Source organism: Neophocaena asiaeorientalis, unplaced genomic scaffold (genome assembly GCF_003031525.2).
Source record: "Neophocaena asiaeorientalis asiaeorientalis breed wild unplaced genomic scaffold, Neophocaena_asiaeorientalis_V1.1 scaffold108, whole genome shotgun sequence".
NCBI classification, from domain to species: domain Eukaryota; kingdom Metazoa; phylum Chordata; class Mammalia; order Artiodactyla; family Phocoenidae; genus Neophocaena; species Neophocaena asiaeorientalis.
This window is the reverse complement of record NW_020173770.1, coordinates 6,421,721-6,447,846: the sequence shown is the minus strand read 5'-3', so window position 1 is coordinate 6,447,846 and position 26,126 is coordinate 6,421,721. Positions and strand designations below refer to the sequence as shown.

The 26,126-nt window shown below is 48.5% G+C and overlaps 1 protein-coding gene across 1 annotated transcript in view; it reads right to left on the bottom strand.

Moving 5' to 3' along the window:
• Positions 1 to 3,884: 3,884 nt before the first annotated feature.
• Positions 3,885 to 26,126, bottom strand: part of CPXM2 (carboxypeptidase X, M14 family member 2) — a 117,899-nt gene continuing 95,657 nt past the window's right edge. Inside the window, exons 8-14 of the mRNA XM_024751595.1 lie at positions 23,234 to 23,357; positions 21,802 to 21,998; positions 20,624 to 20,803; positions 17,308 to 17,605; positions 12,248 to 12,387; positions 10,048 to 10,147; positions 3,885 to 5,233 (exon numbers count right to left, since the gene is read on the bottom strand). Coding sequence (XP_024607363.1) covers positions 4,980 to 5,233; positions 10,048 to 10,147; positions 12,248 to 12,387; positions 17,308 to 17,605; positions 20,624 to 20,803; positions 21,802 to 21,998; positions 23,234 to 23,357 — 1,293 coding nt within the window. The 3' untranslated portion in view covers positions 3,885 to 4,979. The remainder of the gene's footprint in view (positions 5,234 to 10,047; positions 10,148 to 12,247; positions 12,388 to 17,307; positions 17,606 to 20,623; positions 20,804 to 21,801; positions 21,999 to 23,233; positions 23,358 to 26,126) is intronic.

Below are 26,126 nucleotides of genomic sequence, written 5' to 3'. Positions count from 1 at the left end.
ACTAATGAGCATGAGTGGAGCCATTGTCCCCGTTCCTCCGTCAGGTTTGCTCTTACGGTAGATTAGGTAACGAGAAACGCCAGCGTGATGCTGAACTCAGAAAGCTGGCCAGGCTGTGAAGGACACGGAGCTGCACCTGTGATGAGCATCGTTCACTGAAAATCAAAATGGGGCCAGGAGTCAGGGCAGCACCCATCTGTTCGGTCGTCTGAAGTGGACAGAGAACTACGATGGCAAAAAAGCGTCCAGAATCAGCCCCAATAGCTTCTTCAGGGTTTTACTGCACATTCCATCAGTTCCTCACTGACAGTTCCGCCAGACAAGCTGATCAAATAAGGGTTACCATCTTTCGTCCTCTGATTTCCCAAATGCACCCCGACTCCCAAGGCTTCCATCACCTTCTTTGCTCCTAAGAAAGTCAGGCCAAGAGGCACAGACCGTAGGGCTGCTCCAGGAGGGCAGTGGAAAGAGCATTGCTCTGAGAGTCCTGCCTCTGCCATGGGCTGAGACACAACTTTGGATACTTTGTGCCTCTCCATAGGCCTTGATTTTTCCATCTCTAAACTCAGGGGGATTGGGCTAGTTCAAGGGATGGAAACATAAGGAATCACTGCTGTCACCCCTTTCCATACCCATAGCAGACACAGCTAATCAACTGCAGCATTCTTTCCCACTGAGCCAGGACTTTGCCTCAGAATCTTTCTTAACACAGGGCTCCAAGCAACTACTACGGATAAATCAGAATTGGCCTGCAAGAGGAAACTTGGTTTCCATCCTTGGACACATTGATCTTGAGGTGCCCTCAGCTCTAAAGACATGTCATTCTCCTCTGTACATACCAGAAGGCACTGGAAGACTCTATCCCATGGGCTCCAGCTCTCTGATTTCATTTTTCTAATTTTTTCTGGACTCCTTATGTCTTGACTGGGAACTTGGAGCTGGGTATGGGGATACCAACACGAAGTGGCATGGGAATTTGAGCTTCTCCAGGCAGGGTGGTGATCGCCAGGGCCAATTCTGAACCAGCAAACCTGTGATACTTTTCCAGTCCAGCCACCCAAATACCAAGTAAATACAACATCCTTTATACTACAGCATGATTTACATCATGATTTAGACATTAACAACACATTGTAATAAAAAGGAACAAAACTGGGTCATTTGTAGAGACATGGATGGATCTAGAGACTGTCATACAGAGTGAAGTAAGTCAGAAAGAGAAAAACAAATACCGTACATTCACGCATGTATGTGGAACCTAGAAAAATGGTACAGATGAACCGGTTTGCAGGGCAGAAATAGAGACACAGATGCAGAGGACAAATGTATGGACACCAAGGGGGGAAAGCCATGGGGGTGTGGGTGGGTGTGATGAATTGGGAGATTGGGATTGACATGTATACACTGATGTGTATAGAATTGATGACCAATAAGAACCTGCAGTATAAAAAAATAAAATTAAATTCAAAAAAAACCACATTGTAGTTTTAAAGTCGTTCTTAATATCTTTGTTACACAAAGCCTGGATAAATCTTGGGGTTTCCTGTTAAAGTCATCAAAACTGAGCTCTGATCCCTGAAGGACCCTGATTTGAGCAGCTCCTTAAATGCCTTTTAACCAAAAACACAGGTGGCATTAAAAAGAGCAATGCTGCAGTGGCCACCTGGGCCCTGAGTGGGAGAATCAGGATAAATAGACAGAGGATTCTCTGCCAGAAGCAGAAGTTTTGTGTTGATTTTACCCTAAAGAAAGACATCCAGATGGAAAGCACAACCTTCTATAAAGCTTTCAGACACGCTTCTACGCAATCAAGTATTAGACTTACTTATAAAAGTGAAGACTCTTCCAAAAAAAAAAAAAAAAAAAAGTGAAGACTCTCGAAGAAGTAAAAACACACTAAATAAATCCAAGTTACTGAGTTTTAATTTCTGAAGTCGCATTTTCTTAACTTATAAGGGACTCTTATAAACAAAGCAGCACATACACAAGGCTAGTTCAGTTCCACGTGTATTTACTGAACACCCGCTGGGAGGAAGAAGCCGAGCCAGACTTGTGGGGCAGAGACAGAGGGAGATGACGTCGTTCTTGCCCTTGGGGAGATTCTGGGACAACAGCAGCGGGGAGAACCAGAGGTAAGATGACCCCCAGTGGAAAGGGATGGAGAGCGGTGGCCCTGCGAGGCCCCAAGGGCCCTGCAGGTCTGTGCTAATGCATCCATGTTGTGAGACGGAGGAAGGCTTCCTGCAGGAGGTGGCATTTGAGAAAGGCCTTGAGAGGAGCAGGAAGGTCTTCAGCTGTGGGGAGACACGGGAGATGCAGAGGCCCAAGGCCGCCCCTAGGCAAGATCCGGGAGGGGTAATTCTGGCTGAAAAGCAGGGGAGAAGTCCGGTTGCAGAGCAGCCCTTCTTCTTCGGAAAGAAGGTGAAGGAAGACAGTCTGGGCTTGAAGGCCCAGCTAGAAGGAGCCGCTGAAGTATTATGGAGCCAACGGGGAGCCCACCGACGGGGCTGCGTAGAGGAGCGGCTCCAACAGAACAGAGCCTTAGGGATCTGGAAGGTCAATTCTCCACCAGAAATCAGGGGACGCCACAGCCAGACAGGCCCCGACAGTCCATCGAGCCCACGGGCTTACTTTGCAGGAGCAGATAAGAGACCAGAGAGGCTGTCTGGCCGAGACCACACATCAAAGGGTGGTGCCAGGTCTGGAAGCCACAGCTCCATCCTGCAAGCCCGAGACACCTGTTAATGGGCAAAGTCTGAAGACAGGCCTTGCAGAGAACCAGGAATTGCTGAACACGGCAGATGGCATACCGCAGCCCCAAGGGCTACAAGGGCTACAGCCCCATTGCTAGACGGTGGCAGTGAGACAATCACCTTGGTACCAAGTGTGGGGACCTGGCCTCCCAGTAGGACGTGGCTGGAACCTGGCGATCTACCGTTTGCTGATGCAGTTCGAATGGCTAACCGCTCTGAACTGCAGGGCTGACTGACCATTTCAAGGGCTTTTCGGAGAGCTATATGGCGAGTTGCTATATGACCACTGAAAGTTAAATTTATATTAGTTAAAATTATGTAACTAGAAATGCTTTTCCCAAGTTGCATGAGTCACATTTCAAGTGGCTCAGTGGCCACATGTGGCGAGTGGCTACTGTGTTAGATACTACAGAACGGAACATCTCCATCACTGCAGAAAGTTCTACTGGGCACTGCTGCTTTATAGCAGGGGTCGGCTAACTATGCCCCAGCCTGGGGCCCAGATCCAGCTGCCATGTGTTTTTGTTTTTGTCTTTGGCGGAGCTGACTGACTTGTGGGATCTTAGATCCCCAAGCGGGCCCCAGCAGTGAAAGCGCGGAATCCTAACCACCAGACCACCAGGGGATTCCCTGCCACGTGTTTTAATAAAGTCTTACTGGAACTCAGCCATGCCCATTCACTTATGTATGGTGTAGGTCTGCTTTTGTGCTGCAAGAGCAGAGTTGAGTACTGGTGACAGAGTCTTTACGGCCTGTAAAGCCTAAAATACTTACGATCTGATCCTTTATACGAAAAGTTTGCTGATCTCTAGTGCAGACTGTCAAAAAGTGACATGAGGATCTTTTCTGGAAAGATGCTCGCTGGCAGACCCAGGAATTACTAGTGGGTCCCAAGTGTCAGGATGACTTCACCCCACCACAGGCCCCCCTGGGGAAGGAGGTAGGGAACACAACACTGGCAGCATCACTACGGAGCTTGACGGGGGTGCAGGATGCCCCTCCCCAAACAGGCACCTTCTCCAGGGTGACTGACCGACCTTCTCTAGGGTGACCCACCGCAGAGACGGGGGGGAGGACGTGGTGTTTGGGTGGCTGCGAGTCTACCCCGGAAAACCACACACGAGAAGGAGCTCACCGTTTGCTTTCTTTATTTTTCTATTCTTCCCAGGTCAGTGAGGCAGCAACATTAATACAAAGTGAGAAGAACTGTTTTCTTGCATGGCAATTCAATAACCCCTCTCACACCGATGCTCACACGTAATTCTAAGAGCTTTTCATCAAACTCAGTCTAATCTGCATGGTCTGGCATCTCACACACCAAAAATAACTCCCGGAGTGATGTCGGCCGGCTTAGGAGTGCTCGTTTCCAGGAAAGGAGGACTACATTGAACAGAGAGGGCTGACAGTCAGCCTCCTTCCAGCTCTTTTCAAGTCCTAGCCGGTCAAAGAGGAGAGCCAGGCTAACTGCTCTGGTTCCTTAGGGAGGTGGGCACCTCCTGCCCCCCCCACCCAGGGAGCCCCCAGAGCTACTGCAGCAGCGGGAAGTTTGGGGGGTTCTCTGCGGACCCCACTGCACGCCAGGAGCCCCAAAGCACGTCTGCTGCCCACACTCACTCTTGAATTATTTCAGCCTTTCTCTCCCCTTATGTGCGTGATCCTTTGTTGAAAGGGAAACTAAGCTGATTCAAGAGGCTGACTGATGCTTAGTAATGTCTCTATTGTCAACAGAGTGCAGGATTTATCTGCAGCAGCTTGGAATGTCCTGGGGCCAGAGAGGGTGGGTAGATTCTCTTAGAACGCCCGTGAGCATCTCGAATGGTAACATTCGGGACAGCAGAGCCCTGGGAATGCTGCCATTCTAGCCACGCAAACTGCAAAGGCATGGGGAACTCTTGCTGTCGCGCAAACAGGAAAAGCACCAGTTTCCCTTCCTGTACAGCCAGGAGGCCCTCGACAGGCAAGCTCGTCTCTCTCTCTCTCAGACTCCCAGGATGACGTGCTGAATCCTCCCACCAGCCTTCCTCTGCTGCCCTGCCCAAGTTATTTGGATAAATGGGAACAAAGAAACTATCCTAAGCCTCCCCTCAGGACCAGCCTTGCAACGTACACATACTCCCAGGCCTTCTTGAATTACAGAGAAAACAATGAGGAGTGAGTCCTCTATGGAGCTACAACCAGGGTGGTTTAATTTGCAGGGGTCCAGGACATGACTCAAGCGTTGGGAGGTCACCCGCGCTGTCGTCTTTTCCGCCCCCGCAGCTTCAGCCGCCTGGCTGGCAGGCTGACGGGCTGCTTCCCGAACTTCTCCATGATCTCTCTGATCCTGGCCAGGTTGGTTTTGCTGAGTGTGAAGTCGCACTGTGTGGCCCCCATGTCATAGCCGACTATGCAGTTCTTGGTGGACGAGGTGAAACCTTCTGCCTTGGCCGTGACCATGTACTCTCCGGGGTTCAGAAGGCGCCAGTAATCCCCATCACTGGCTGTGAAAAGAAAGCAGGGGAAGTCAGAGCAGCTCTTTTCTAGCAGCGATATCACCAGCTCTGTTATTCCAAGACCAGCCTCCTGGCCAGACAGAGACTCACGGGCAAGCAGTGTGGAATCTGAGCCCCGGCAGATGCAAATTCTTGATGCATTTTGGAAGCCAAGATGTTTTCCTTTTTGGAAACCACCTTAATGGTTTTAACAGGAAGGGGACTGGGGTGTAGGCTCCCCGCAGTGTTAATACGCATGAGCAGAGATGGAGAAACAATCGCTAACATTCCTTTCTCTGTGACAATACACACCATTCATTATGAACTTGAATGTCTGAATGGTATGCCCTCGCCACAGAATGCCATCTTGAAAAGCCATCTGTGCGTGGCTTCCTGGCTTCCCTTAGCCTGGCTATAAATATAGAATAGTAGGATAGGGGTGGGGCTCTTCACGTCTGAAAAAGAGAAGGAAAGGGCTACAAACGACCTGGGGGGAGGCCCCAAGGTCCACACCTCATTCCACGGTCCTCTATGAAGAAATGGAGCAGGTACACGTGGACGTTGCAGGCAGAGTCCCCTGACCCTCCCCCTGCCCCGGTTACACCATCGGTCAGGCACCCAACAGGCACCTAACTGGACCTGGGTCCATCCTTAACTCAACGCTAGATCCTTGTGGCATAAAGTGGGGTTCTAGGCCAAGGCCACTCCTCCCCAGGGGGCCTACACCTGCTGAGATCACTTGGACCCCTGACATTAAAGAGGCTTCGAGACAGAAAAGGAGACATCAACTCCCACGTAGCACGTGGAAGGACGAAGCAGGCACCAATCCACTGAACCCTCCAAGCCAAGTTCTGATGTAGGTTGTATAATGATCCCCTTTCCTACATGAGTAATTGGATGCCCAGGGAAGTGTCACGTCCTGCGCAAGGTCACACAGCTAGTGATGAGCTGGTCTTCCCGGGCCAGGTTTGTTTTCTCTCTTATGATGATCTGTCCTGCCCGGTCTAAAGAGAAAAGGCTGGATTTGGTGAAGTGCTACATAGGCCCGGGAAAGTTTTACTCATTTGAATGAACCCTGATGTCCTCTAAAGGATGGAAGAGAACTCTGTGGGAGAATATTTATCTCCCACATACACGCATATAACACTCTGAAGCACCACGTTTAAATTCACATCACAATCTTTATTCATCTGAGACGCCCCATGCAACGTGGGAGCTCACGAGAGCACAAGATGTCATGAAAAATGAAATACGCAGGCAGTGGTTCGCCACACGTTTGCGCAGTCTACTACCTGGTAAACAGGCCTCAATGTGAGAGTCCCAGGCAGGCAATGCAGGCAGATGGCTCCCTGACTTTCTCAGCACTGCGCCCTGTGTCTTCCTGCAGTGAAAATGCAAGGTTCTCAACTGAATGAAATGCCACTTGGTGGCTTTTCAGAAGCCGAGAGCCACGCCCAGCCGTCTTTGTCTTGCTATCAGATGGCCCGAGCCTCCTGGGCAGGCACGCGCTGAGACGTCTCTCCGGGCTCCCGGCTCCCAGGCACACCTGCCAGAGCCGCCCCTGCACCCCCCAGACCTCCCTGTCCCGTCTTGGCCCCGTGTTAAGCTGTGGGCTCCCTAAGACCTGTGGCTTATTCTTCGCCACTGAACTGTGTGCTTCAGTCGTGTGTCCTTGATGAATGCCAGCTGGATTAAGTGGGATGAAGACAAACAGACATGAATACAAATGTGCTATTAAGGTGAGAAGTTGTACATATTAAGCCTCAGCCACTGTAGGTACTTTCTCCCCACCAACACCGGAGTGGGTTCATTAAGGCCAAGAACCGGCCACCCGCCAACTAACTTGATAGAGGCCGCTGGAGGCGAGACCTTTCGGTGGGAGTGCCCACCTCGAGAACACACTGAGGTGAGTCTGAAACACCCCCAGGGAAGGGGCAGCCCAGGTTCTCACCAAGGGAGATGCTCAGGAAGCCAGGAGTGAAAGAAATCCATAATTAACACGTGCTTGTCAGCTCTACTGATTCAAATTTATAAGACGGCTTTGTAATTCTTTTTCTCCCCAAAATAGCAGAAGGCTCCCTCCTCATCCTCTCCCCAATCTGCCCACCTTTGCTGTGCTGGCCTCCTTATCACATCTCGGTGCCCTGTCAGGGGTGTGTTTCGGGGGTGAGTGCTCTGTGGAGCAGGGGGAGGTTGGCACCCAGCTGGCATCGCCCAGCATCGGTGGATGGAAGGAACAACCCGGGCCCTAACGAATGGCCATTCATTAGCAGGTCGGGTTAGTGTTCCCAAACAAAGGTCAGTCACGTGGCATTCTGAGCCAGGTTTGGGGCCAACATATTTACATGCATTTAGAAAGCATCCTTACTAGCTTCTCTCCCTGTGGAATTCCACTTAATATCCCTGCTTATTTTATGCAAATTCTCTCCTGGAATAAAACTTGTCAGATCACATAAGCCTCAGACAGAAATCAAGGCAAATTCAGAGCTTATGTGGAGCAACGAAGGACCCTGAAACCAACGCAATAAAGAACCACCCATGACACGCGGGATTCCTCTGTGATGCGAACGTGCTGGGAGATTATTTTGTGGGGAACGAAGGGAGATGGAGCTGCATTTTCCATTAGCTCATCAAAACTGTCTCCTTGATTACAAGGGCTTTGAAATTCCGAGCTCATTAGGCAAAGGTCTCTCTGCTGGCTTGTGGGCCCCACTCTGTTTAAAACTCTTATTTTCTCACATTGCCTACAAAAGACTAACAGTCCAAGGAATGTTTCAGGCTCTCTTACAGGCACTCATTAATAATGTTTAAAATACAAGGTCTATGCAGAACCAGATCAAATAGCCCCTTTCATCCACAGTGATCAGCTGCACCTTGCATGTCTGGCCCGTGACAAGTTTACAATCTGCATTTGTTGAATTAATGAATGAATAAGTGAATAAATGAATGGATCAGTGTATGCCTGCCTATGTGGGGCAACTACGTACCAAATGCCATGCTACCCAGTGTTCAGCCTTGTGGTCAGTAGCTATAAGACCCTGGAGGACAAGTGGATGCTCAGGAAATATGGCTGCGTGAAGAAACAGGCAACTACCTTGAAAGAAGGCGATTCAGGGCATCACACCACAGTCTACTGTTTTGTGGCATTTCACCCATTTACAGAATAATTGTCCTTCTCTGCCAGGCACGTGAGCAGGTAGCCTGGTATTGAAGAACACCTGGGCCAGGTGTGAATCTCAGCCCCACCCCCATTCTAATGTCCTAGAGCCTCTGCTTCCTCACAGGTCAAATGGGATCACTTGGGGGAGGACAGGGTGTCTTCATGCATGTGACCAGCTAGCGGAGAAAGCGGCCCTTCTCTTGTTCAGGGGGAACAGCGTGGGGCAAGGCAAGGGGGACCGCATTGAGAGTCTCAAGCTCTTGCCTCAATCCCAGCTCAGCCTCTCTCTGTGCATCTGGGAAACGCCACATAACGTCCAGTGCGGCTGGCCACCCCGGCACAAGGTAAGCTCTTAGATCCCCGGGCGCAGGTCAGGCCAAGTTAGTGTCAAGTCTTGTTTCTCCCAGTTCAAGTGTGTCTGCAGGCTGAAGAGATCTCTTTTATGGAAATCACGGTTTCCTTCCTCTTGCTGATGATGACTCTGTTTGCTACACCAGGGCGGGACCTGCCCTGGGTTGAATGATGCCCTGCCCCCCACACTCTCCAGTGGCCCACATCCTACTACCCAGGACCTACGAATTGACCCTATTTGGAAAAAGGGTCTTTGCAGATGTAATTAAGGATCTCAAGATCATCCTGGATTACGTGGATGGGTCCTAAATCCAATGACAAGTGTCCTCATAAGAGACAGAAGAGCAGGCGCCAGGAGGAAACGGAGGCAGAGACTGGAGTGATGCAGCCAAGGAAGCTCAGGAATGCGTGAAGCCACCAGGAGCCGGAAAAGCCAAAGAGGGATCCTCCCCAGGGGCTCCAGGGGGAGCACGGCCCTGCTGACACCTTGATTTCAGACTCCCGGCCTCTATAACCGTGAGGGAATCAATTTCTGTTTCTTTAAGCCACACAGTCTGTGGTCATTTGTCACGGCAACCACTGGAAACCCATGCAGGACCCAGTGCCCTGCTCACTGCAGCTGACAGCAAAGCAGTATCTGACGCAGCGCTCCCCAACGTCGCCCCCACCCCACCACGTAGGAAAACCTCTGCGTGCAGGTTTATACGTGCCTATGGGCACACCATCTCCAACAGAATGCTCGCTGACAATCTGACTTAAGCATCCAACCGATTCTGTTCCACGTGCATCTGTCCCTGCAAACATCAGCCATCAGTCAAATTGGCCATTTCTCACTTCCCCCTGGACACGCCAAGTGCCATCCCAAGTGACGAGAGTCCTGGGGCACAAGGGTAAGCCTGGGCTTGTTTTCATATCATAATCGGCCAAGAATAAGGCAGCCCTTGTGCAGATGCTCGGCGTCTGCGGGCTGCTTCCAGCCAGCGCTGCAGCTCTGGAGCAAGAAGGGAAACAGCACGCAGCTGCTCCAATGCCTGAACCCAAGCCCCACCCGCCTCCTGAACCTTCAGTGGGTCCTTCAACCTCTCCGAGCCTCTGGTTTTCACCTGAATAAGGGACAGAGAGAAGCCAGAAAGCAGAGGCTGAACACCTTGCTTTCCAGGGGCTCCATGGAAAGTTGGAGAAAAGAGACAATAAGCCAGGTCAGAGGAAGAAGTTTCTGGGCCTCAACTTGCGGTTTTAACTCAAGTAAAACACTTCAAGAAAATGGATATTTCCTCTTGAGAAACAGTTCACACACATTATTTGTAGTTACCTGTTCGGATGTCATGGTTAACGCCCTCTACGGAGATAACAGCGTTTGGAATTCCTTTTCCGTGCAAATCCCTTACCAGGCCTTTGATGCCCCGATGAACCTGCTCGACAAACAGGAGAAGCAGGTGAGCTCACCGATCAACCGGCACAGCCAAGAGGGCCAGAAACTTAATGCCAGCCCAGTGCCGCCAAGAGCCCCCCACAAAGCTACGTCTGGCTCAACAGCTCCCCGGCTCGGCATGGATTTGGTGTGTAAATTTCTGTATTCCTTTTGGGTCCATCTACTGGAAGGTCTTCCACTGGAGTTAAAATATTCCAGAGGTTTAGAAAATATTAGGATCTGAGATGGTTCATAAAAGACACATCCAGTAAAAATGGAATTTAATTTTTATAGGCACATTTATTTTGACTTTCCTGGACTCTACAGACTTAACACATAGACTTTAAGAATCAAAGAGGGGCTTCCCTGGTGGCGCAACGGTTGAGAGTCCGCCTGCCGATGCGGGGGACACGGGTTCGTGCCCCGGTCCGGGAAGATCCCACATGCCGCGGAGCGGCTGGGCCCGTCAGCCATGGCCGCTAAGCCTGCGCGTCCGGAGCCTGTGCTCCGCAACGGGAGAGGCCACGACGGTGAGAGGCCCGCGTACCGCAAAAAAAAAAAGAGTCAAAGAGGAGAGAAAAGACTCAAAAGCATCCCTGTAAAGTACAGTTCATCCGCAGGGCCCTTCCACGGATGAGCTGTGTCACATGACACCAACCCTGGGCCTCGTGCCTCAGGTTCCCCCATCCGAAGATCCAAGACGACATACCATCATTTCCAGTGACATTCTTTCCACATATCGCCATGCCTGGGCATTTTATCCATGGGAGGCTCTTCGGCTAAACTGGGATCATCACGTTAGAATGACTAAGGCCTTCTCTCTCTTTGTTCATATATGAAATGAAAAAAGAGCCTTCCCTTACAAAATTCCAGAGTGGGGACGGAGAGTGTGCTCATGGCTTCCCAGGAGGGGAGAACAGGTTCACACCCTACTGTGCAAGGAAAGTGGGCTGCACTGACCCTCTCAGGATCCTCATGGATCAGACTTGGATGCTAAATTGCAGTGCCAACCTCTGCCACCATGGGGAGGTGCAGGTACCAGGAAGCTGGCAGCCCAAGCCCTCGGCTGAATGCCTCTTCTGACTCACCTATGAGAACCCATGGAAGAAGGGCAACCTCCCAATACAGCCTCAGCATCTTACTCCCTAATGAATGTGAGTCACGGTAGTCATATGAAGTTCCACATTCCTTTTATTTCTCTGGTTCCTGTGAGTCTCTTCCTTGTAGGGGCATGGACGTTATTTGGTTAGTTTTAGTACCAAACTAGAACCGGTTTGCTCAATGCTACAAGACAGGTGTATCCTTGAGAGCAGGAGGAAAAGAAGGCGTGCGAGGTCCTAGCATACATGGCAGGACTTCCTCATCAGCTACAAGCAGAAGCTCAGCAGACACTTGTTGGAACTGTTCCCAGGTGACACCTGACACCTGCAGCAGTGACTCCTCAGCCTCCGAGCTGTTATGGGCTGAACTGTGTCCCCCACAAATCCATATGCTGAAGTCCTTACCCCCAGTATCTTAGAATGTGACTGTATTTGGAGATAGCATCTTTAAAGAGCTGATGAAGCCCTAAGAGTGAGCCTTATAATCTGACTGGTGTCCTTGTAAGAAGAGGACATTTGGACACACAGGGACACCAGGAATGTATGCACACTGAGTAAAACCATGTGCGGACACAGTGAGGAGGTGGCTGTCTGCAAGCCAAGGAGAGAGGCTGCAGGATGAAACCAACCTGCCGACACTTTAATTTTGCACTTCTAGCCTCCAGACCATAATTTCTGTTGCTTAAGTTCCCCAGCCTGCGTATTTTGTTACGCAGCCCTAGCAGACTAATACGAGGGGCCTGAGTATGCTGGCTGGACAAACACCCCTTCCCCACGGAGCAGCATCCTAGAACCCCAGAAGTAGTCTCACTCACCATGAACCAGTGGGAGCAACTGACATTGACTTAGAGCTCACAGACAACAGTTCCTTCTGACACTGTAGTCGCTAGCCCAGGGTGATGGCCACCGTAGGAAGTGCTAATTTGATCTCAGGCTTTTGGCCACCTCAAGGGCTTCGTTCCCTAGCTACACCCCATCACAGCCGTGTGCCCACGTCATACCTGCTCCATGAACACGATTAAGGATTCCCGATTATTCTCCCACTCCTCAGGCAGCTCGCTCTCATGCGGGTATTTATCACAGCCCACATAGATGGACAGCTCGAAGCAGTTTGTGTGAAGGTAGCTGAAATCGTTGAGACCTGCCGAGCCAACCAGACAACGTTTTAACTGAACAGTGCTCAAAGTGGCCCTGGGAGACAGCAAGAATGTTCAAGAATGTGATTCAGAGGACTTCATTTGAACAAGGAGGTATCAAGTGTCTACTCTACACAAAAAATTAATTAGAGCAACTGATGGGGTCAGAATGGGGGGCTGAGATAGAGAGAAGATGCAGCTGGAACAGTCCGTGGGGAAGACAGGCATATGTAGGACATCTTTGACAAAAGGAGGACTGAAATGCTTTTTAGATAAAATTATTTTCATTTTATTAAACTCAGTTTTATACTATTTTTAGGATAAAGGTATCATTTCTTTTTTCTTAAAAATTATTTTCTTTTTTTTAAAATTAATTTATTTATTTATTGGCGGTGTTGGGTCCTTGTTGCTGTGTGCGGGCTTTCTCTAGTTGCAGTGAGCGGGGGCTATTCTTCATTGCGGTGCGCAGGCTTCTCATCGCAGTGGCTTCTCTTGTTGCGGAGCACGGGCTCCAGGTGTGAGGGCTTCAGTAGTTGCGGCATGCAGGCTTCAGTAGTTGTGGCTCGCGGGCTTAGTTGCTCCGCGGCATGTGGGATCTTCCCGGACCAGGGCTCAAACCCATGTCCCCTGCATTGGCAGGTGGATTCTTAACCACTGTGCCACCAGAGAAGTCCCTCTCTTTTGTTTCCTTTTAGTTGTTTTTTATTTTTTGAAAGGTATCATTAATTAATAGTATGGCTTTTTAGTGTTTAATTAAATTTAGCTCAATAGTTATGCCGCTCTCAGCTACAGCTCTATAACTGTAGAATAAAAACTGCAGTTGTCTATTCTAATTCATAAACATAACTATCCATCCCACCATTTACCGAGTGTTTTACATAAGCCAGAAGCCGTCCTTAGCGCTCTGCATCCAGGCTCATTTACTCTTCGTCACAAATCCAGCAGAGACGTAGGTAGCATAGCCCAGTTTTACAAATAAGAGAATTGAGGCGGAGAATGATTAAGGACTGCATTAAGGAATGTATCCAGAATCGTGCGTCTGGACAGTCAGGGTTTGAACCCAGGTGTGTGTAATGTCTGCCCAGCCCTTGCTTGTCACTGCTGGGGGACTGAAGGGCAAATGTCCTCACCACCCAGCTGGAACGCAGACAGTCTCCTGCATCCTGACATGGCTACAACAGGACTTGGTCCCTGTATTAGTTTCTTAGGGCTGCTGTTACAAAGGACCACCAACTGGGTGGTCTAAAACAACAGAAAATTATCCTCTCATAGTTCTAGAGGCCAGAAGTCCAAAATCAAGGTGTTGGCAAGACCACACCCCCTCCAAAGGCTCTTCCTTGTTTCTTTCAGTTCCTGGTGGCCCCTGGCATTCCTTGGCTTGTGGCTGCATCACTCCAATCTCTGCCTCTGTCTTTACAGGGCTGTCTCCTCAGTGTGTGTCTTCTCCTCTTCTGTCCTTTATAAGGACATTTGTCACTGATTTTAGGGCCCATCTGGGCAACTCAAGATGACCTCATCTTGAAACCCTTATCTTAATGACACCTACAAAGACCCATTTTCCAAATAAGGTCATACTCACAGCTTCCAAAGATTAGGAAGTGGATGTATATCTTGGGGGTCCCATTCAACCCACGACAGTACCCAAAATGCATAAATGAATGTCAGATGGCATAAAGTCCAGTGGCTCTCTTCCCAACATTTTATTTTTGGAAACCATTTGAAATAGCAAGAACACAGTGCTACTATGTTATGTGTGAGGGCCAAGAGAACTCCCCCAGCAGAAGGTGCCACCAAGAAGCCCGCCCTGGCTTCTGAGAGTCAAGGCCACAGAAGAGAGGAGGTTGGCTGGGCTGGTCTCTCTGTTGACCGGGGACAAAAAGCAGGTCCTCCTGCACTTCAGCCTTGGTACTCACCCGTCCTCTCTTCCCTCCTTCCTCGGAGCGTTCAGTGATACATTCCTCAGTACAAATGTCTGTTTAAAAATCACAGCTTTGGGTGTCAAGATCAATTCTGTATTGATCTGCTGTCTAATTGATAAAGTCACAGACAAAAGGGTACAAAATACACAGCCACTCTCTCTACCAGATTCCAGATTCGAACCATTCACAGGTCACCAGCCATGGGCCTTTGATCACATCTGTGATCAAATAAGGAGAGCGACAGCAGAGGGATAAAAGGAGTGGGACGGTGTCAAGTTAATGGAAAAACCCCTCACAGGACCTTGTCTGGCTGAAGAAGGTGGGCCAAAAATGCCAGGTCAGGGCTTCCCTGGTGGCGCAGTGGTTGAGAGTCCGCCTGCCGATGCAGGGGACGCGGGTTCGTGCCCCGGTCCGGGAAGATCCCACATGCCGCGGAGTGGCTGGGCCCGTGAGCCATGGCCGCTGAGCCTGCGCGTCCGGAGCCTGTGCTCCGCAACGGGAGAGGCCACAACAGTGAGAGGCCCGCGTACAGCAAAAAAAAAAGCCAGGTCAGCTCGTTCAGTGGAACACGAGGCGTGGAACCTCAGGCAGCGCCCATGGATCAGCATGGACAGGCCCTCCCGGGAGGGCTGGACCCCTCCACACACACACACAATTCTCATTATCCCAACCTCCAGGCCTTGTTAGTACTGAAATAAATAAATGTGATATTTAAAACTCTGGAGCGGGTCTGCCATTTTGCAATCAGTGCTAGAAGCGCTAGAAGAATTGGCAAAATGAGACACCAGGAGACCGGTGGAAAACTTGCGCCAGGCTATCGTTAACGCTGAATCCCAGCCCTTCAGCGAATGCCATGCAGCTGAGAATCCTCCGTAAGAAATGGCTTCAAAAGTGAAATGTGCGGGCAGGAGGTGCGGGGTGATCCAGATAGCTCTTCCCGGCTGAGGCTTCTTCCTTTGGGTTCTCTCTGGGCCTGAAATCCTGCTCTTGTCACGGCTTCAGTGTGGAACATGGGGCCACGCAACCCTGTGGCTCTGTGGGGCCGATGCTGTCACAACATCTGCCTTCCTTGTGCGGGAGAGGATGCCAGACATCAGCCGACACAAATGTCTCACGTCCCTTTGGAGTTGAAATGCACACACGGCAGACGATGTGCCTTTTGAGCTAGACTGGACCCTGCTCCCAGCTACCCACTCCCCACTAACTAAGGCCTGTCAGTGCACCGCTAACGAGTGCGCAAGACCCAGACAGAAAGAAGGAGTGGAGGGGGAGGAGAGGAGGGAAGGAAATTAGAAATCCCATCTCATTAATCTACAAAGAAATGAATCTGCAGACTTCGTCACACCGCCTGCAGGAAGAATGATTAAAAAGGCTTAAGCCACCACATGGCTCTGCCACAGAAGTCCCCGAAACAATGGAAAATACAATTGATAGAAACAAATCAAATGCTGCTGATTTGTGCGTCTGGACAGTCGTGATTAAGTGGCAGCCGAATTTTCAAAACGTTGCTATTGACCCACCGCTGACAAATCCCGCAGTGTCCGAACCCAATTTAGTCATAGCAGCCATAAAACCTAAACAGATACTTCACATAAAGATTATTGTAGGTTTTTAGGACTAGAATTGGAAAAACAAGCATGCTTTTGGCTATAGGACATTTTCTTGATAGGGATTTGCATTTATTTTTTTTACTTTGAACAGAGCAAAACCCTGGTGGAGAGAAATAAAACACCTCTGCTCGGTGTCTAACTAGGAAAGAGATGGCAAGTTTTCTGCATGTGTTTGAAAATGGCCAAGGGAACAAATACGTCTACTCCTTTCTAGTTTTTTTTCCCCTGAGTGTCACATACCTCTAAGGTATGTGAAGGCTGAATCTCTAGCAAAGGAAAATAATATTAAAGTTACTTAGTACAGTAAAATAGAGATTAAGGATATGCTCATAAAAGATGTTTCATGGTGACTATGCTACTGGAAAAGGGGGGAGGGTAGGGGGTGGGAACTTACAGCTGAGTGTTTCTGACAAGCAAGACACACAACACACACATCCACCATCTACGTCATCCTCACAACAGTCCTAGGCGGATCATCGTCGTCGGCATCATCATCATCATCGTCATCACCATCCTCAAGCCCATTTTTACTAATGGAAAATATGGGCGTTCAGAGAGGTAAAGTAACTTGCCCAGAGTCACACAGCATTTAAGTGATGAACTAGAATTTGATCCCAGGTCTATTTGACACGGGATATTTTTCAAATTCATCAGCGGTTTGACCAACCTTCACAAAGTCAAGACAAGAAGCAATGAACGTTATGTTTGGGACCTTACCATCCCAATGCAGAGGGACCTCAGGGAATGTGGCATCCTCAGCCATCCTCATTTTGGAGCCCTAGGCCAGGAGCAGCCCTGACACAGGAAACAAAGGGCTTATCCTGGAACTTGGACCACGGGGTCATCTGGTTGCTGCAACGGAACTCCTAAAGTCTCTGCTGGAAGCCTCTGTGTCCTAAGGGGATGCTGGGAGCAGTACCTCGTATTCCCCGAATCACAACAACGGGACTTTGGCCAGATGCCCTGATGTGGCTGGAAGACCTCCAGGAAACAGGAGATTTGCAAAAAGTCTCGAGCGTGGGATCAATGCCCCGCCTCCTCCAAGGGCTGACAGAACGTTTACCATCTCTGACCCTGTAACAGCCAACTAGCTCAGTGGCTATGAGCAGACCACGGAGTCAAACAGACCCCAGCTCTGCTCCTTGGGAGCTTGGACGGATCCCTCCCCGTCTCCAAGCCCCAGTTATCTCATTTATAAATGCTCACAAAGACTACTGTGAGCATGAAAGAGGAGTCTACAGAGAGCTCTGGCACCTTATAAATGGTGAACTACAGTAGCTATCATGCTGGTAACAATGATAAAAGAAGGCTGGGCAGGAGATGATCCTCCCTCCCGGTCCAGCAGCCAGCCCATTGTCATCGGGCCGCATGACGACAGCAGGACCGTCATACTTACTTCCGGCCACAGTGTGCCAGGAAGCCCCATTGACAGTCCCATCCTCTTTCTGGAAGTCTTCCGTGTGGCACACCCTCCTCCTGGCATCCGTCATGAGGCGGTGAGTGGAGGCGTAGGCGTAGGCCAGCCAGCGGAACACGTGGTCGTCAGGTGTGGGAGTGTGCTCCTGCATCTGCCACGTGGACCTCGCCATGTCGTAAGGGTAGGCCACCACCAGCTCCCCGCCCTGAAGGTTGCCACCCAGCACGAAGGGGATCTTTTCCATCCAGGCTATGACGGCCCTGGTCTCCACTGCCACCTGTGAACGTTCCAAATTTAAACACATCTGAGAAATAAAATAAGAAGGAAACTGCTTTCTCTCCCTAGCTTTCCAAACAGGGACATAACTGAAAAAGCAATCACTTTATGGAATCACCTGAGCAAAATTTAGAGTTTCAAAATCTGTCCTGGGAAAACTGGCCACTGTGGAAATAATGGATAAAAAAGAGAGGAACCCAGAGAAGTTTCGTTTCCTAGGAACATTCCAGTTAATGCACAAAGAGGGAATGACAGAATTAGAGTATCAACATTCTGCAACTCCACTGAATTAATGGCTCAGTCAATGGATTAATGCTCACCAATGGTTACAAAGAGAGAGAACCAAACGTAACGTGTCTCCTGATGACAGAACACACACCTAGAGAAACCATCAACGCTGTACGTGACCAAGCCTCTAGTCCAGGGGTCGGCAGACTTTTTCTATTAAGGGCCAGGGAAATATTTTAAGCCTCGAGGGCCACGCAGTCCCTGTGGCAACTACTCAAGTCTACCATTGTAGCAGGGCAGCACCACGGACAATACGCGGATGAACGAACATGGCTGTGCTCCAGTAAAACACCATTTACAAAAACAGGCCTGAGCGGGACATGGCTACTGATGGCTGTAGCTGGAAATCCAAAAAAGAGGGGATGTATGTATATGTATCGCTGATTCACTTTGCTATACAGCAGAAACTAACACGACACTGTAAAGCAACTATGCTCCAATAAAAATTAATTTTAAAATCTTTTATTTTATAATTAATACCTTTTAAAATCATCTTCCTCACCATGAAAAATCATTGTAAATCATTGTTAAATTTCACCAGATACTTCCTTCTGCAGACAAATTATTTCTTTTGTTTTCTTCTATCATTTCATTGATGTTTGCTCTTTTTAATCACAGTCTTTCTACACTTTGGGGGTTTCTTCTGTTATTCTTTTGCTAGCTTCTTAACTTAGTTGATGTTCAACTTTTCTTATTTTGGAATATAATCATTCAAAGGTATAAATTCCTGAAAGCACTATTTTTTTGCTATACTCCACAAATTTTGACATTTAGTATTATCTTTGCTTTATTTTTTAGTTGCCAGTATGAACTTTTTCTTTGACCCATTACTTATTATTTTTTTAAAATTTTCTAAATACATGGTGATGTTTTCATTAACCTTATGACTGTCTGCTAGTTTAATTGTACGGTGGTGAGAGACTCATGGTCTGCCTGACTCCTATTTTCTGAAATTTGTTGAGATTTCCTTTACAGACAAGAACACCATCAATTTTTGAAAATTCTCCAGGGATTACTCAGAAGACTATGTATTCTCTACTTGTTGGTTGTAGAACTCTTACAGATCCCTATGTCAAGGCTGTTAATTGTTATTCAAATCTCTGTCTTTGCTGATTTCCTATCTATCTAACCTGTCCATAACTGAGAAAGGTATTGGTGATGAGAGGTTTGTGTAATTCTCCCTGTGTTTTTAAAGAACAAGCTCAGAAAACTAAATTCTGGACTTAAAGCAAAGACTGAAATCCATGGACTTTCTATAATTGTGCTAAAATAATTACTTATCTCTCAGAGACTCAAGTCTAAGAAAGCTGGCAACCATAGTCCAATTTTGGTCCAAGGGTTCCCAAATTATAACAGGACTTGAATCCTCAGCTTTGCCAGATGTCACTAGTATGTTAGCTTGGAAAAAAAGCAGGGATTATGTAGGGTGCAATTAGGAAATGTGAGAAAGGATTCAGAAGACCCGGAGGGCCTGAATTCTTTACTTCTCCACCCCCATAAGGCGCCCTTGGGCATCTTAACTAAACCGCATGGTATTGCCACTGTCTGTCTCCATCATTTGACTGGTTGCTTCTCGAGGTCCTGGAGAACACGATCCTGGGCATCACTAAATGAGGCAACCACGCTGGCCGTCCTCCAGTAAGCGGTACTCACATGTGCTGTGAGCTGGAGCTCTCTTTTTTTGATCTTGCAATGTGCTTGCCTAAAATATAGCATTTCCCAGCCTTCCCTTTGGGGGGTGGATGCCGAGTTTTGACTAAATTCTGGCAAGATTTAAACAAAAGTATTATGCAGGAATTCTAGGAATGCCTAGAAAGTGAACTGACTTATCTGAGAGGAAGACTTTTTTTTAACCTTTTCTCTCCTTTTCCTTCAAAGACATGATAGCTGGAGCACCCAGATGGAACTGCCATCTTGAATTATGACCTTGAAAAATCAAAGTCCACATGCTAACATCTGGAGGCAGAAAGATGACTTGTGGGTTCCTGATGATCATGGGCTTCTATTTGGCTGGCCCTGAACCATCTGCCTCCAGGGTTCTCTTATGTGAAAAAAGAAAAAAAAAACCTTTTACCTCGTTAAGCTGCTGTTACTTTGGTTTTTTTCTGTTGGTGTACCCAAACCTAACACTCATATAGTAATCAAGGCAGACCTTCTGAAGGACATACAGGACAAAAGACTAAGGGTAAAGTGCATTTACAGTGGGCAGAGGAGGCAATAAAAGGCATGGGAAATTCGGCGAAAATTATTTCTTCCACGAGATACTTTTTTGCAAAACTAGACCTAAGAAATTTGGGGGAGACATTTCTCATCCAATTGCATTTTTCTTTCCAAAGAAGCACCACATGTAATAAATCCATGGGGACTTGTGAAAATAAAAGTAAGATATCTCAAGTAATCAGTGAGGTCTTAAGGACAAATTTCACTGCAATTTCACTGCACTGCCAAAGACGAAGGTTATAATGAACGTAACAAACACGCACAATTCAGGCAAAGTTTTTTCGGGAAGCACTGCAAAGAAATCTAATTAAGTGATTCCTCTTCTAGGAAGAATCTCCTCAAATTTCAATTTAAAAGGTAGTTATTATCTAGCACACTTCCCTACTTTTGGAGAAAACATGAAAGGAAACAATGATTTTGTCTTGTTCTTAAACGTTATATCCTCTGCAAATACCAGTGGGTTTAACTTTGGCCTCCGCTGCTCTAGAGATTATGGGGTCTTTTTACTCACCGTGGCATTTTCAGACAGAAACCACTCAGGGATTGCAATATAGTGATTGGGAACTTTCCGTGGGATGTTCTGTCGGTCCTCTGCCCCCCAGAGCAGTGTGTTTAAGTCAGGAAAGTTGTTGTTGATGTCTATTCCGTCATGGGTCCAGCGTCCCAGGGACCAGCCTCCCAGCTCCGAGCCCTGGGAGAAAATTCAGAATATGAGGAACCCACAGGCTTCTGGATCATTCTGTCTCTCACATACATGAGGCACCTCCGTCTCCATCTCCATCTCCATCTCCATTTGGGGTGTGTCTCTAAGCCTCTACACACCCTCTGACCCAAAGATGACATCCAAAGGAGAATATTTGGTTAACAATCTGTTAATATTTGGTGGGTGATGGATAATAGAGCCAAGCAACTCCTGAGAGGGAATGCACAGAATCATTCCTGCCGTATGGCAGCGCTCAGAAAAGTATGAGGTCTCCCCTGCCTCCTCTTCCTTCACCTCTTCTACACAGGTTGAATGAAACTCCAAGTAGTAATGAGTCTAAGACTGTGTCAGTGCAAAAATCAAACGCCACCCTCTGAATGCTTTCTCCCTGCAATTCTGGCTCACTATTTCGCACTGCAAATGCCTAACCAACCATTTGCACCAATAAATACAACCAAAACTCTGCACTGTAGAACTTGCACTTGATAGGTACCATGGTTTTAAGTATAGTTTTCCATTTTATTCCAGATACTGTGAATATAATTATGAACACACAATACAACATTATACTAACTGTAATCTATACCTAACTCTCTATATAAATCTAACCTATATAAATTCTATATCATAATTGGAACATGACATATAAACAATATATCAGAATAATAAAAATAACTGTCCTCAGAGAACTGATGAGAGGATTGTAGGTAATAATCAAGGTTAGAACGTGCCTTAAGTGCTCGATCAATGCTAGGTGTTATTATTATTCTATCCTATTGTTCCCACTGTATATATAACAATATATCATTCATGCTCATTTTCTTCAGTCTGTTAGTGTCTCCCCATAATTCTCAGTTATTGCTGTCCATCTTCCATAAGCCTTGCGGGTTTCCCTGTCTCAGCAGAAAGACACTTAAGAAGCACATTGTGTGGGGGGGAGAGGGGGTGGCTAGCTGCTGCGCTGGGCGAGAGGAACGGTCCATTACCCCCTCGTAGGCCTTCTCATAGCCGTCGGGGTTGAGGGAGGGGATGATGTGGATCCGGGTCTCCTCCACCAGGCGGACGATGCGCGAGTTCCGGGCCAAGTACTCCTGGCACAGAAACTGCATCAGCAGAAGCATCAGCTCCCGGCCCAGCACCTCGTTGCCATGGGCCCCCGCGATGTAGTGGAACTCGGGCTCACCTTTACTCAAAGATGGGAAAAAACAGAGGATCACATCGGATGCTTCCAGCAAAACAGTCCTCGTCACATTGTATTAGGAAAGAAATCTCTGAATGATAGAAACTTACAATTTTAGCCCTCTCTGTTCTTTCAAATCAACCACAATTATACCAGTACAATTTTTATTAATTCCCAGATAGTCAAATATATAAGAAAATGAGCAGAAAAGTCTCAAATGATACCAGCCACGGGGTAGGAATGTTTAGCCTTATTTGGCAAGAACAAATACAATAACACAGTGTTCAGAGTTTAAAAGTTACAAATTAGACACGAGCCAGAGCAATTATTTTTCTCTTCGGGGAGGCAATTATTTTTCTTAAAAGAACTTTGTATTCAATTTTATAAAGATACAGAGACGAATAAATGCAAGCAGCAAGTGGTGTCAGGGCAAGTCAGCAGTGACACCGTTCTGTAAAGGGGGCCTGTCTTTGAGCTTGTTCGCTTCAAAGCTCAGCTTTTTCAACGTCCGATTTGTCAGTGCGGGCGCGAGCTGACAGCACTCCTGCCTCTTTTGTTGGCCAAGCTACTGCTTTTGCGGAAATGTGATTTCACCCACAGATAAAGCCCTTACCCTTTGAAAGGCACTCCTGAGAGAAACTCCTGGAATACCGATGAACATTGAAGTCGAGAGAATCAGACAAATCTCTGCATTTAACTTGCAGTGGATTTCTAAAGGGCTCACAATTTTACCAAAAAGAAAAATCTCTGACCCCACTGCCACTCTTCTGCCCACTGACTTGTAGGAGAACATAGTTTTGGGAGTGATTGAATGAGAAATGGCTGAAAACAGGAAATGCTTGAAAATAGGATGGAAATTTAAAAGAAAATTAAGGGAACCACCTCTAACTAGAGCCCTTAATGACAGAGGAGTCCAGAATTTTCTCCGGGAAAAAAACCCTGTCCTAACCATCTCCAGCTATTTTCCTCTTTGGTTAGCGTGACCGGTCTCAGAGATGGGGAACAGAATTAAATACGGTCCATTTGGAGAAAAGGAGGGTATTTCTTAAGCAATTTGACAGCCCACGTCATAAAATGAGGGGTTCACAGAACCGAGATCTGCAGAATCTACGTGAGAGTGAGTGCATGGGCAGCTCCCGCCCTGTTTCGTGAATGTTCTCACAGGGTGACCATCGCCTCGCTCTTTAAGAAAGCAGCAGACTCGAAGGGCCAGAAGCACTACAGAGGGGCAGCCTCACCGACTTCGTGCTCCCCAGGGTGGTCGGAGATCTCCACGGCGTACAGCTTCAGGCCCTGGTGGCTCTTGCCAATGTTGTAAATCCTGGTGATGTTGGAGCACATTTCATTGACGACCTTCATCAACTGAGAAACAAGATGGGTTTACGGCCCTACACGAGGATGGCCACGCTGCACGGAGGGCAGACCTCTCAAGAAGACAGCCCTCTCCCACGGCCCCCTGCACACGCCCACCCTCCTGCACACCAGTGCTGTCCCCCTGCCTGGAATGTTCTCCTCGTGGCCCCTCTGCCCTGTCTTCCAGCACCTCGTGCCTGTGTTTCTCACCTCCCTGGGCAGGAGTGTCACCTCCCTGGGTGACGAGGTATTACCTTTTCACCTTGGTTTCCTGTTTTCTTATCGTGCCCTCATTAGACAGACTGAGCCTTTTCTCTCTATACCCTTGCCTAAATAAATATTTATTACTGAACATCATTTTTCTCTTATACTGTAATGAGCAATCTATGATGTCAGGCTGAAGGAACACGCACGGCTTCGCCCTCCTGGAACTCAAAGTGAGGTAACAGATGGAGTGCCATCGCCACTTCATTGGTGCCAAGTAGGGGGTGCGTGGAGGCCAGGGTGACGGGAGCCGTGCAGTGAAAGGGTGAGGGACGCAGGCTTCTACGAGAAAGTGAAATATATACGGGTGGTTTCCTGAATTTTGCTTGGACAGCCGAGCTTGTCAGACAGCTGCCAAAGGAAGGGAAGAGGGTCTGCTCGTCACAGGAGCCCTGGGGCAAAGGACAGAGACACCCCCGCCAGAGGCTGCTGTGCCTCCCATCTCTGAATGGGTACCTGTGAGTGAGCTGGGTAAGTGGCCTTGACTTTCTGGGGGAAACTGTTTAGCCATCCCCAAGTGAAAGAAGCTCTGATTCAAAGGATGTCTCTGCCAGGCACCAGACTAGCCACGCCTCCCCATGGTAGAGTCAGCTGCGTTCATGAGATAACTTCTGACAGGGTGTTAAGAGACCAGGAGGGAAGCTTGGGTGCTGTGGAAGCAGCGAGGGAGGACATCCCAGCCAGGGGGGTGGGCGGGCGCCCACCAGGGAGGGCTTCATCCTTTTACAAGATGAGCAGGAGCTGGGCTGGTGGGGATGGAGGAAGGGGTGGTATGGGCCTGGGTGTGCTCTAAGCATCTTTCAAAACATTCCTCATCAACCAAGTGATCCATAAAATGTCCTTGTAAAGTGTAAATAAAAAACTCTGTCTCAAACGTTATGGTAGGTTAAAATCTGTGGAACTGGTGGGGCTTCCCTGGTGGCGCAGTGGTTGAGAGTCCGCCTGCCGATGCAGGGGACGCGGGTTCGTGCCCCGGTCCGGGAAGATCCCACATGCCGCGGAGCGGCTGGGCCCGTGAGCCATGACCACTGGGCCTGCGCGTCCGGAGCCTGTGCTCCGCAACGGGAGAGGCCACAACAGAGAGAGGCCCGTGTACCGCAAAAGAAAATCTATGGAACTGGTAAATCGGTATCGTAGAATCTCTGATGGAGTGGAGTGACATCGCACTTGGTTTGCCTTTCGTAACAGAGCATTCTGCACTGCTGGGTGGAGGGCGACCCCCGGGCCTCGGTTCGCATCTCTAAAGGAATGGAGCTTTTGCTGCGGGTGCTTTGCTGTTACGACACACCTACGAGGTGTTACAGCCACAGCCCTGGTCAGGCATTCAGGGTCTATTCTCTCACCACTCCTGGGAGGGGGAAACATGCTTTGCTTTATGATAACTCACTTTGTGTTATAATATCTAGGTGAGAGAAAGAGAAAGCTGACTATAAAGGACTCTTGTTCAAAGAGGGAAGAGGCAGAAACCCACCATCACTGGAGAAACCACATGCCAGCAAGGTTAATGTAGCTTCACACCTCTCACCATGAGGGATACATACCGAGGGGCTGAAGTGGAGCCACACGGGAGTAGGCCAAGTTTTAACAAGAGACGTGGTGATAATGTCACTCGCAACGTTCACCATCGCGGTCATAGTAAGTTCTATTTCTCTACTGAATCTCATCGTGAGGACCACCAGTGAAGTACATAAGCAAGGAGGCCTGTCCCCATTCTACAGCTATGGAGACTGAGGTTCAGAAAGACATTGAGGGATTTGCCCAGGGTCACCCAGCTGGTACCAGGTGGAGCCAGGGCTTCGGACTCTTGAGCTCTTATCTGTCCATGGAGGTGCAGCAGAGCGATTGAAACAAACAATGCCACCCCTTTTGTCTGTTGTACGTGGGATTGTTCCAGTAGATGGCCACAGCACAAGCACCGTCTGATTTGGGCCTCTCATACCAGTCCCTGCTGACCACACACGCTCCACTAGCAGCGTGGACCTCAGCAAATCCTGATCAGCAGGTGACCCGCCGTCCTGCGTTCAGATCGAGGACCAGTTCTGCAGACACAGAGCCCCCCGGCTCATCCTGAGCTAGGTGATCAACACAAGCATTCAGGACAGAGTCCAGCTGTCATTTAATGCCTACCCTCCTTCCCCTTTTGATGAGCTGCCAGAGGAATGTGCCCCCTGTGCTGGGATCATGACCTTGACACTGGAAAAAGACAAACAGCACCTTCCCTTGGATGCACACTTAGCCAGGGATACAGCCTCTCGGGATGGGGTGATTCTTAGCCACAACTCATTGGAGTCACCTCTTTATCCTCTACCCACCACTGCGGTATTTTTATACCAGTCACATTTTCCTTTTTGGTGTTGTGGTATCACAAGTATCTTTTCCACGCACAGGAATGAGAACACGGGCATTTGAAGACTCCCTTTAGGAAGGTTCTTGACAGTTCCCTCCGCACCGTGGCCCTCTGCAATGCTGGGAAGGATTTCTCCAGGGTTCATGGGCACCCTCAAAAACCCGGCT